Source organism: Telmatherina bonti, assembly GCF_933228915.1.
Source record: "Telmatherina bonti genome assembly, chromosome: 18".
NCBI classification, from domain to species: domain Eukaryota; kingdom Metazoa; phylum Chordata; class Actinopteri; order Atheriniformes; family Telmatherinidae; genus Telmatherina; species Telmatherina bonti.
The window spans coordinates 21551554-21564285 of NC_136616.1; the positions used below are offsets into that span (position 1 = coordinate 21551554).

Sequence of the window (12732 nt, forward strand, 5' to 3'; positions counted from 1 at the left end):
CGTCCCCATGTCCCCACTTAACCTCAGATATTTTCTCCGTAACTCGATATTTTACCGTAATGTATGAAGTAGAGTCGCTGTCAAGAGAAATTCACTGGGAATTTCACACACAACACACAAACACACTCTGCCGCTGCGTGTGTGAGGTGCCACATCGAATCGGAATAAAAGTGTCGGAAAATGCTGCTGGTCCTGCTGCAGATGGTGGTTTTTGCGTCTGGTTCTCCGCCACGATGTGACCCACGAATCAGAGGTAAAGTTTCTGACCAATGTGTGATCAGAAAGTTCATGTTTTTGTCGAAAGCATCTGGACCTGCTGCATGAATTACACATGCCATGTTTTCACGTGCACACTATGGACTATTATTGATTCATAAACTGATCGATGTTTTAAATTACGCCTTGGCATTTTTTTTTTTTTTTTTTTAAATTTATCAATTCAAAGTTACATGCAAGGAAACTAAAAATCAGTAGATGATGGCCTGTGTGTGCTGTCAAGTTCTGTTCATATTTTATTCTACATGACAGGATCCTTTTCAGCTTTACTAAAATCTACAGTCTAACAAAGGATGTGACTTTTTAGAGTAACATAATGAAACTGTGAAGACTGACAGGTATTTAAGAGAGCCTTAAGCAGAGCCAGAGGTGTATCTAGCAGAGTGTTTTCCAGGCCACACGGACATTTCCAAACAACCACTCTGCCATCTAGTGTCTGCTTCTCTGTCATCTAACAACACATGGATGTGTCTTGCAGGACTGTGCAAGCCAGCAGTGGAAGAGCAACGTAAGTGCCCTGTGGCTGGAAGGAAGAATCGTGTCATGCACGGGCTCTTTGTCATCCAGCCTCCCTCATGTTTCCTTCACGTGTCTGAAGATGTTTAAATTTTAAATGGTAGCTTTTATGGCTTTTTTGAGCAAAGAACCATGTGTCATGAGACAAAAGGGCCCCAGGTGGGTGTGGTCTTAATGGAGTCTGTCCCAAAAGCCATGAAAGCAGGGAGTATTTTTAGATGATCGATGGGAGCATTAAATATTCAAATTCTAATTTCCAGAGATAATAGAAATATTTAGGACCACGTGATGGAGGACAGCTGTGAAGCCCACAATGAAGTGCTGTGGTATTGATCCTTCAAGGAAAGACTAATACATTCCCCATCTCTCTGTTCATCAGCATAAATAATCATTCCATTTTGAAAAATATGAGCCTAATCTGTTTGAAATGAGTGATTTTTTTCTGCTTCAGCCAAATGCACAGATTTGCTGCTGTCCTACTGCGATGACATGTCCTACACGCAGACCATGTACCCAAACATCGTCGGTCACAAGACCCGGGATGATGCTGAGGCCAGCGTTGAGTACCTCCTCATCAGTGTGGTTGAATCTCTGTTCGGTGGAGAGTGTAACCCTGAGATTCGCATGCTGGGCTGCTCTGTGCTGGCCCCACGCTGTGAGACAGGGAAGGTGCTGAAGCCTTGCCGCAGCACTTGTGAAGCAGTGTTCAAAAAATGCAGTCACACTTTTGAGAAGATAGAGATGGCTTGGCCCTACTTCCTGGACTGCGATCGCTTCTTTGTTAGTGATGAAGAGGGATGCTATGACCCGCTGGATGGCTTCAAAGGTGAGAAATGTAACCTAAACCCACTCAAGTTATGCATGCAGCTCATTCTTTGATAGTTAAAGTCTAAAAAAGTTTCAAGCCTTTAACTAAACATTTCCTTTCACGCAAAGTTTGGAAGAGGCCATGCACTCATACTTTTTTGCTGATTTGTTTTGCTTTACTCCATTTATAGAAGCTCATGGATTTATGATTGTTATATGTGGGCTACTCAATTCGCTCCTACGAGGGCATTGAAAACCTGCTCTCCTGCAGGTTTGTGTAGCTGTGTGTTGAATGAGTTCATGGACAACTCGGCTATTAAGTGAATAAAGGAAGTGGTCAATGTTTGTTTCACTAAATGTAAAAATGAAATGATTATATAAAACAGTATGTTTTAAGGTTAATTAGCTGGCTCTGAAATCTCTTCCGTCCAATCATACACATGCATAATGTACTGTTGAGAACCAAAGTAATACTGAGTACCAGGTTTCTTGACTTCCATTTGCCTAAAATTGTTTGGTGTTTGACTTTTTTTTGTGACCTGAAAAAGAAACTCTTGCTGCATCCTGTTAAGTACAGCAAGGACTTTCCATAATATGTTTTGTGGAAGCATCTTGTTTAAACTTATGTGGTACAGCTCTAACTATACAGCAACAACAACAAAAAAAAAACCTAACCAAACCCACACACAGAGGTGGTCCTGTACCTTTTTCCATCTTCTCTTTAGTAGCTGAGGTCTTTTAAAAGTCCTGATACAGAAAAGAAAGCATCATGTCACATATTTTCAAAGAAAATTTCTCCAAAACTTATACTTGAAAAGGGAAATGTTTAACAAAAGATAAACATGTTAACTGTGCTGCTTCTGACATCAGCTTCATGTGCGGACCAGATGAGTGAGTGAACATCTGGAACTTCAGCACCGACAAAAAGGAACCAGTTTCAAGATTCAGTCCTTTTATTATTGCAAAATGTATTCAATATTATCAAATGTATTGTTCTGCCAGGTATCCGTCAAAAACTGTAGTGTCCCTCTGTTTTGTATTGTGCAAAAATTTTCCTAACTATAAGACTTTGACTCTGCTATGAGACCCGTATAACTATTTCCATATTCATGTTAACTTTTAAACGGTTATTGTTGTTCTTTTGACATCATCTCCCCATCACTGCAAAGCTGTGCTGCATGTCTTGTTGAGAAAAAAAACAAACACTTTGGTACCTGTATGTACTTTATCTAAAAATAGTCTGGAAACGGTAGCAATTTTCTTCCTTTTTTTTTTTTTAATTTTTTTTTTATTAATTGGAGTTATAAAAGTTTTGCAGCTTTTTTTTAAATAAATAGGTGCCCGACCATTTAAAACTTTGAAACTAAGTAAAAGCCTCCAGTCATCATGTCTAAAACCTGATAAAACTGGAATGATATGATAAAGTTTTCTGCGACCTGGTAAAAGAAACTCGTGTTCAAGGACAAGGTATGAAGAAACACAATGGTGCAACCTCAAGGTGACAAATTTCACTTTGTGCATTCTTTTATTTTAATGCACATTCATATATATTTTAGAAAAATTATGCATTTTTTGCAACAACTTTTCTCAATTTTTTCATCCATCTGTTTATGTTTATATCAAGTTTGAATTCTTTCTTTGTTCTTTTCTCCCAATGATTTTCCTGTGTGACCTGTATGTTTATTGTCCCACACTTCTATATATATATATATATATATATATATTTATTGTGGTACTCCAGTAATTCCATATCAAATCATCAATGATGGGTTTAAAAGATGACAGCCCTTTAACCAATTCAAAAGTGATATATAACTAATACCATACCATACCATATTTATTTATAAAGCACTTTAAAAACAACATACAGCTGACCAAAGTGCTGTAAAGAAACAGCAAGTGAACAAAAACAGCTTAAGAAAATAAAATAACAAGAAAATGGTAAAATAAGAGATACATGAAAAAGAACAGTTAAAAATAAAATACAAGGAAACAGATGACAACTCAGTCTTGCTAAAATGCCAAAGAATAAAAAATGTGTTTTTAAACGGCTTTTAAAAACAGCGAGGGAATTAGCCTGTCTGACCTGCAGAGGGAGGCTGCTCCAGATTTTTGGAGCTATAACTGAAAAGGCTTGGTCCCCTCTAATTTAACAATGTGATTCAATGCCATCAGATGATAAGGTTGTTTTTTTTCTTTGCAGCCGAGCAACAACTGGAGGACATTCAAGCCATTGAAGGGCCTCCTTCTGAAGAGGTCTCTGCATCCATGCAGTTCACCTACCACTCCAATGCTCAGATGATCAGCATCTTAAAGCAGACTGAGGAACGGTGCTCTGACATCGCCACAACTTACAGCATTGGCCGCAGTACAGAAGGCAGAGATCTGCTTGTGATCGAGTTTTCGAACAATCCCGGAAAACATGAGCTGTGTGAGTCCATCTGATTCACTGCTGCTGTAAAGTTTGCCTTCTTTTCACCAATGAATATAGTTTAATTTCACGTGTGACCCTGTGCAGTGGAGCCAGAAATGAAGTACATCGGCAACATGCATGGAAATGAGGTCCTGGGCCGTCAGCTGCTCATTTACTTGGCTCAGTATCTGTGCTCAGAGTACCTGCAAGGGAACGAGCGTATCCAGACCCTCATCAACAACACCCGAATCCACATCCTGCCTTCCATGAACCCTGATGGATACGAGCTGGCTGCGTCTGGAGTAAATGACAATAACTACGATCAGGATGAGGAGGTGACTTTTCCATTGTTACATACATTTATTACCTTGCACACGGACTCATATATATCTAACCAGATTAACCCATGCTGCCTCTGTAAATGTTGCCATTTAAATGTGTGTGAATCATGCTATAAATTGTTTGGATATTGAGGCTTGTGAAAGTAGGACATTTTTCAAGTGGAAAATGTATTTAAAAACATTCTGTTTGGAGCATATCACTGACAGCACCAGGATGTTTTTAAGACATCAAACTGGGATTGTAGATCACCTGCATGTGTATTTAAATGCAAACTCCACAAATTGACCCATTACACTTAAATTATTTTGTTTATTGGTTAATTTTTATTATTATTTCTTAAATACATTGTCTTTTGAAATCGTCAGGGACAGAGATATGGCTCTTGGAACATCGGCCGAAACAACGCCCAGAACATCGATCTGAACAGAAACTTCCCCGATTTAACGTCCATCGTCTACAACAGCCGCAGGCGAAAGGGCTTCCGCACAGATCACATCCCAATCCCAGACAATTACTGGTTTGGTAAGGTACAGAATGAATTTGTACGGACTAATATACAACACTGCTGCTGAGTGTTTCTGCCACTTTACACGACAAATAAACTGAACTTATTCGGATAAAGAGTCAAAATATCGCATTCCAGGTTGCACCAGAGACATATGCTGTCATGAGATGGCTCCGCTCCCTCCCTTTTGTACTGTCAGCCAACTTCCATGGGGGAGACATGATGGTGTCTTATCCATATGATCTGTCAAAGCACCCACTGCAGCACAACATGGTCTCCCCAACACCAGATGATAAGGTAAACTAGCTCCTTAAAACCCATCTCCTATAAAGTGTCTTAGTGTTGTGCTACACAAGTGAAAACTTTGCTCTTATCATGTTGATGTACAGTTGATGAATGAAGTTAAACTTTTAAAGCTTAAGTGTTATCAAAATATGAATGAACACATGTTTATGACAACGTTAGGAAAAAAAAAAAAACAACCTCCAACTTAAATGAACAGAGATCAGCTGAAAAAACAGAACAAGATGTGTTAATGTAGAACAGTTGACTATTATTTTAGTTGCCATTTAGGCTCAAATGCTTCACCTTGGTGAAGCAGTATGATGGAGGAAGGAAAGGGATAGAAAAGGACCCGCTCAGGAACAGAGATGATGGGTAGCAGAAGGCTGCGATCAGGCTCCTTTGGTCTCAGGAAGCGGTGGAGATGGGGAAGAGTTGGGCTGTGTGAAAGTCAACCTGGAGGAGAAATGATGGAACAGAAGGCTGTTTTACAGAACAGGGATCAGCCTGGTTGTCTTGAAAAGTAGCGGACAGGAAGTCCATTGGTCCAGAGTGGTGATGACTAGATTTAATAGTGTGGGAAGTGTGGGAAAATGGAAGTGACAAAGTGTTGACAGGCTAAAAATCCAACCATAGTTTAATTGTCCCGCCGGCTCCTCCTCTGGTTTGCTCAGCTTCTCCGGTCTACTGATCACCAGCTACTACTACATTTCCCAGGAATCTTCTGCCCCTCACATGTCTCTGGAGCTCCCATGTGTTCAACTTGTTATCCCGCATGTGTATCCATGAATTTACTCCCTCTGTTTGGTCAGCTTTCCTGTGTAATTTTATCATTTCCTTACCAGGCCTTCCCCCTATCACTGTGTTTGTAGTGTTCTTTGCTACGCTGGTGATACTAGTTAAAACCCTCTTATACATTGTTCCTGCGTTCGTGTCTGCCTTCTCCAAGCTGTCTGACACTAACTGTGTTGAACGTAGCATAACCTTAATTTTACTCGCATGTACATTATAATAGCGAGTTTTTACTTTTCATCTTTTTGTAAAAAGATAAAAATATATTTGCTGAAAATACCAAAAAATCTATATATTACAAAAATGTGGATGTATAGAAAATCAAAGCACAAAACATGAATGATTTAAAGTAATTTAATATTTTCAAACTTAGCACATTATTCACGATCTTTATATATTTGTTTATATTATTTGATTAATAATAAATGTCTATCCATTTTCTTAACCACTTCATCCAAGCCTATCCCAACAATTATTGGGTGAGAGGCAGTGTAGACCCTGGACAGGTCGCCAGTCCTTTTGCAGGGCTGATATTTATAATCAAATAAATGTAAATCAGTTAATAATATACGTTAAATATATTTTATTATTTAATCTTTATTATTTTATCTAATACTTTAATTTTTTGTTTTGAATTTTTTTTTAATGTAATTTACACTTCTAGCTTTGTTTCCATTTTGATAAACAGTCTCATATAAAAGGGATATGTTAAAGAAGATAATAATGATAACTGTAAGAGTACTTTATATTTAATATTAACTGTTGTTAAAATATAAAAAGTATGAAGATGGCAACTAAAAGAACTTGTTTTCATTTTTGTCTAAGGTCTTCAAACTTCTTGCAAGAACATACGCAGATGCCCACGAAACAATGTCGAGAGAAAGTGCACAATGTGGACTTTCCAATGCTAACAGCCAGAAAGGGATCATCAATGGAGCCCAGTGGTCCAGCATTGCAGGCAGTGAGTCGAAAAACAAATTCAAATTTGAAATATTCTCCATTAGAAGTGAACTATTAGTGATGGCCTCAAGAGGTCACTGTAAGACCAGTTATGACTGAAGAGTGTGGCAGTAAATGGAGGAATTAGTATAGCAAGAAAAAAAAAAAAAAAGTTTTGCTTTTGTGTCTGTTGAGGTATGCAAGACTTCAACTATCTTCACACCAACTGTTTTGAGGTGACCATGGTGCTGGGTTGTGATAAATTTCCCCCTGAGGAAGAACTTTTCCTTATCTGGCATGACAACAAAGAAGCTTTGATCACATTCATGGAGGCAGTAAGACTCATTTATTCTTTCTGTCGTGTCCTAAACATATTTTTAGGTAACGTGTTTTAGGTAACACTGAAACATACCAAACCAAAATTATGGAGTGATGAAGTCATCACTTTATACTAGTGAGAATTATCCATGCAGAAATGTTTGTGGATGACTTCTTTTTGTGATGTTGTTAACCAGGCCCATGGAGGTATCAAAGGGATTGTAAAGGATGAGGAGGGAAATGCAATAAAAGGTGCACGGATATCTGTCAAAGGAATACATCATGACATTACCTCAGGTAATGCAAAAAATTTATTTAACTTTGGAGTTGACATCAGTCCCAGTCTTCAACCATTCATATATTGATATATTTCCAGTTTGGTACTTTAAATCAACAACTGTTTGCAGGATTCATCTTGTGTATTAGTCCGCCAAGACTTTTAAAGTCACTACCTTCAGTAAATGCTGAGATCTTAATGTGTTTTGTTAGCGGAGAACCTCTGAAAATATATTATACCCTGAGATATCTGCAGCCACGTCCAAATACTGAGCCTTACCTTTCCTCTTCAGCTGAAAATGGAGACTACTGGCGCATCCTCACCCCTGGAATCCATATCATCGCCGCCTCTGCTCCAGGCTATACCAGGGCCACAAAAAAAATCCACCTGCCTCCTCGCATGCTCAAAGCAGGCCGGGTGGATTTTGTGCTGCGGAAAACTCCTCCTGAGTCAGACAAACAGGAAGGAGACTCTGTTTTTCCATCCATGGGCTCCTATGAGCGATTTGACCCCTACAACCAGTATGAACGTTACACCCGGATGGCTGATTTGAGCCAAGTCCCCGAGGTTAGGGCAGCAAAGCCCTGGTGGTGGAACTACTTTGCGTTGCCAGGAGGTCCTGCTCCCACCTGGATGCTTAAACAACATTAAAGCTTTAATAAGAGAGGCATGCTACTCTTCAGAACAAACCGAGCTATTATAAAATTAATGTTGTGGTTTTTTATGTGGTGTTAAACGTGCTTTCACACTTGCAATGCGCTCTGTTTGATCCCTAATCCAAGGTCGAATGTCAATGTAAGCCCCTTACTTTGCACACTTTTGCCTTGACATTAAAATGACTTCAGCTAATAAACATGACTTAATAAAAGCTTGTTAAAGACATATTTGTAATTTAATAGCTGTGTTACAGCAGAAATAGATTATTATTGACACGTTGTGAAACTGTGCTGGTCCACTCTGTCCAGTGTTAGATCAGAAGATAGCTTAGAGATGAAATCAGGCGGCCACTAGTGGGCAGGCTGAATCAACATCCGGTCTAAAGTTAATCCAAACTGTAATGTTTGATCAGTCTTGCAGAAATTATGCTTACCAGGAAGTTTAATTGATTTGTTTTCCCCCCCCTTAATTTATGAGCAGGTTGTGGTCTGAGGAAAGTAACAACCTTGCTTTTTTAGTATGAAGAAGATAGCAGTTTAATATAGATTTGATAAATTCTTCTTAGAATTGAGCCTTAGCTGGAAACCTGTGTGATAAATAGAAAAATTCTTTTGACTTAAATTTTTGTTGCTATTGGGTCTAAGGTGTTTTCTGCAAAGCAATGGCAACATTATGTATATGTATATGTATATATATATATATATATATATATATATATATATATATATATATATATATATATATATATATATATATATATATATATATATATGTATATATACATATATATATATATATGTATATATATATATATATATATATATATATATATATATATATATATATATATATATATATATAGATATATATATATATATATAGATATATATATATATAGATATATAATGTGTATTACATGTAATCTGTAAGGCATTTGCAGAAATTTTTGTCATCAACATCAATTTTTAATAAGAAATTTTAACTCAGGAGGTCTAAGGAGAGAGACAAAAATATTATTTAAATCAAATTTAGGCAGAAGTAGCAGCACAGTTTTCCAAGCTATAAATAATAACAGTTAATTATCCGATTTAATCAGGAGGATGAAGTAGTTGCTGGACTACGTGCCCTGTTTCTTAAATAACACCAAAATGAACTTCTCTGTTCGATTGCATTAAGGTTGTAGTAAATAATGTAAACTATAGTTTTCTCCTGCTACTTTTTCTTTTCTGGGCTATTTTTCCCTCCGTGTCACACAGCAAAGAATATGGATGGTCCTCCACTTTAATGAAAAACGACAAGTTGAATGATCTACGGTTGTCTTTGCTCATGTTTCCCCTCAACACACATGGATTCACAGCTAAAATAGGTAACAAATTTGCCCCCTTTTGGCTACCTACCTCATTCAAAGTAATGCCTTTCTATTGGGTTCACTGCCACCTATGTATTTATAAATAACTCATTCTAACCATGGAGAATGCTTTCATTTGGAAGCAATTGTGGTTTGGACTTTGGTAAAATATGTATTTATGAGAGCAATGGTTCATTTTTGCTGATAAAAAAGGCAAATTATTTATACACCTTTAAAGAAAGAAAACGACTCATTGAATTACTTCACCTTTAAAAAAAATCTAAACACAAAACAAAGCACACAAACACATAATATGACACAAAAATCAAGAACAGAATAGAAATGTTTCACTTCATAGTCTCAAGGTTTTTATCAGCGAGCACAGAGTCATCAATCATAAGTGTCTGGAAGTACGTGAAAGTATGCTTTCAGTACTGGAGTACTTGGGGGTTGCTGTAATGGTCGTCAATTTTATATTATTATTCTAATTTCAAATGGATACCAGTCAAGTTGAGCTGTACTGTGCAGCTTAATACAGAAAAATCAACATGGAAACTAAAAAGAAACTTAGACTCAAGTTACTGCTCACCTTTGAGAATTTGTATGAAGAACTTTACGTCGTAGTCAGGTGAAAAATGTGATCTTCACTTTTTAAAACTTATGGGACAAATGCTCAATGAAAGCTTTGGAAGTTCTGTAAAGTTAATAATGCTGGTGGAAAATGATGAAAAACTCTCATGACTTTGAGTCGACAAATGGTTCAACAATTTCATGACAACATTTTCTCAAATCAAATCAAATCAGTTTCAATTTGCTGGACAGGCAACAGTAGTGCACATAGTACATTTCTCCAGGAAGATTCCAAAAACACAGGAAAGCTGTAATTATCCTTGTGGAAGCACGTAAAAGGTTTGTTGGTGATTGATAGACCCATTGAAGAAGATTGGGAAAGGGGGGAGATTGTTGAATTTAGGACGCATCATTAGTGCCTCTGGGTCATGAAGTGTTTTGGCCTTTAACATTATACACACTCACCAGAGGCGGCCGCTACAGGGTGATCAAACCTGAGCCTGCGTCCCATGTCCAATTATAGTTGTAACTAAAAGGGCATACTATTTGACTTTGTATGTGTGGGCCCAGCAAGGATCCCTTCTCTTCAACCAAAGCCACTGTTTGCTTCTTCCTCCTGCCTCTGAGGCAGTTTAAAGGCTGGTTGCAAGCTTTGGCCCCTGACTCCAAGGTCTCTTAGCAGTTTGGTGGTAGATGTTTGCACAAAACCCCCTGCAGCCAACCTCCACTGGGCGGACTTTGGTTTTGCAGCCCAGTTGTTGTGCTTCAGTAGCTGGCTCTACAAAGTGCAAGTACCTCTGGTCAAACTGGAGTTTGACCAGAGGTGTCAAACTCCAGTCCTCAAGGGCCGGTATTCGGCAGGGTTTTGTTGTTTCCTTCAACCAACACAGCTGATTGAAATTTAAATTGATCCAGCAGCTTCTTGTCGACCTATTTAATCATTTCGGTCAGGTGTGTTGGTGCATGATGACAACAAAAACCTGCAGGATACCGGCCCTCCAGGACTGGAGTCTGACACCTGTGATGTAGACCTTCTTTAGGGAAGGGTACCATAATACCAGGTCAGGTCTTAAACATTTACTAAAACACTTAAGTTAAGAGCAATCACACAGCCACCCTCTCTCACGCATAAACACGTTTCTGACACATCATATTGTAAAGATGGTAGACTTTACAAGACAAGTTGAATTAAGTGTCTGTAGGTAGACTATGATGTAGAGTGCCGTTTACAAGTAAAGTGACTTAGTGGGAAAAAAAGTAAAAAAAACAAAAAAACAAAAAACCACAAGCTATAAATACTGTAAATATAAAATAATATAAATTAAAATTATCCATCCATCTATGTTCTGCTCAAACTTAGTCCCATTCAGGGTCGTGGGGACAATGGAACCTATCCCTGCCATTAGCAGACGAAAGGCGGGGTACACCCTGGTTAGGTTGGCAGCCCATCACAAGTAACTAAAACTAAAATACTACAATTAGATTAGGGTGCAGTGTATGTCTTACCAGGTCATCATTGTAAATTCTCAAATTATTTTACCTGGTAAAATAAAAAGTGTGTACTGGTATATCTGGATCAGCAGGAAGCATTCTGACATCTTGTGTTCAGTCTGCTGTTTCTGCCCTTGGCTTTCCAGGAGTGTTTTCCTGGTGGCAGTCGAGTTTATAAGAGGTTGTGGGGAGTCTCTTGGGATATTCAGTGCCCTTCTCCTCCAGCGGTTCTGGAATAGTTCTTGGACAGAGGGGAGGGAAACTCTGATGACCCTCTCAGCTAACCCTGACTACCGTCTACAGGGCTTTTCTGTCAGACACACTGCAGCTGGAGTACCACACTGAAATGCAGTATGTCAGGACGTTCTCAACTACACCTCTGTAGAAAGTCCTGAGGATGCTGGTAGGGAGAGAGGTTTGTTTCTGCTTCCTCAGGAAGTGCAATCTCTGCAGGGATCATCTGACTATTACAGAGGTGTTCTTGTTCCAGCTCAGGTCCTGTGAGATTTGCACTCCGATGAACTTGATGTTATCCACTTTCTCCACTGTGCAAACGCTGATGCTGAGGGGAGCACGGTCAGGTTGTGACCTCCAGAAGTTGATAATCACCTGCTTTATTTTGTCCAGATTTAGCAGCAGGTTGTTCTCTCTGCAACAAGCCTCTAGAAATTCAATTTAATCCCTGTTCATTGATTCGTTGTTTCCACAAATGAGTCCCACCACTGGGGAGTTGATGGCAAACGGAATGATCTGGACTCCTCGCTACATCCATCTGGTGTTTCCTGTGTTACAGATGTGTCCTGAGATTTTCTCGGTGTGGGTGCATTTCACTGCCTTGATCCCTTCGACTACAGCCAGATCAGAGCGCTGATCTGGCTGAGCGAAGCCAAGTCAGCGCTGTACAACTGATAAGAATTCAGGGATTTAGTAAAAATAGTGAAACCTCACTAGATGTACGGGAGCAGTGGCTTAAAAATTCTGGTACTTACACTATGAATGAAAAAACATTTAATCTTAAAGACAAACTACTGAGCTTTGACAGATTTTTACAATTTTCACCCCTCTGACAAAGACCAATTCAGCATCTGTTTTGCATCCTACCTCTTCTCCGAGCTCTCTCAGTTTAGTAAATGTCAGTCCAATGTTTACTTTTGCTCTGCCACTTTCTCTCTTTTTTTTCACCTTCTCCAAAACATATC

At 38.6% G+C, this 12732-nt stretch overlaps 1 protein-coding gene across 1 annotated transcript; it reads left to right on the forward strand.

Annotated features, from left to right (window-relative positions):
• Positions 1–115: 115 nt before the first annotated feature.
• LOC306768880 (carboxypeptidase Z-like) lies at positions 116–8301 on the forward strand. The gene is made up of 11 exons (XM_079257347.1): positions 116–253; positions 755–784; positions 1244–1618; positions 3803–4030; positions 4118–4347; positions 4720–4881; positions 4998–5156; positions 6759–6894; positions 7068–7207; positions 7388–7487; positions 7760–8301. Exons 1-11 carry the CDS (start codon positions 181–183, stop codon positions 8116–8118), a joined length of 1992 nt encoding a protein of 663 aa, XP_079113473.1. The 5' UTR covers positions 116–180; the 3' UTR covers positions 8119–8301.
• Positions 8302–12732: the final 4431 nt, after the last annotated feature.

Bases quoted from the DNA above. Each gene is read 5' to 3' on its own strand.
- LOC306768880 (XM_079257347.1), top strand. From the start codon at position 181: ATGCTGCTGGTCCTGCTGCAGATGGTGGTTTTTGCGTCTGGTTCTCCG. The intron at 785-1,243 runs GTAAGTGCCCTG...TTTCTGCTTCAG, and splicing joins GCCAGCAGTGGAAGAGCAAC to CCAAATGCACAGATTTGCTG. The intron at 4,348-4,719 runs GTGACTTTTCCA...TGAAATCGTCAG, and splicing joins ACTACGATCAGGATGAGGAG to GGACAGAGATATGGCTCTTG.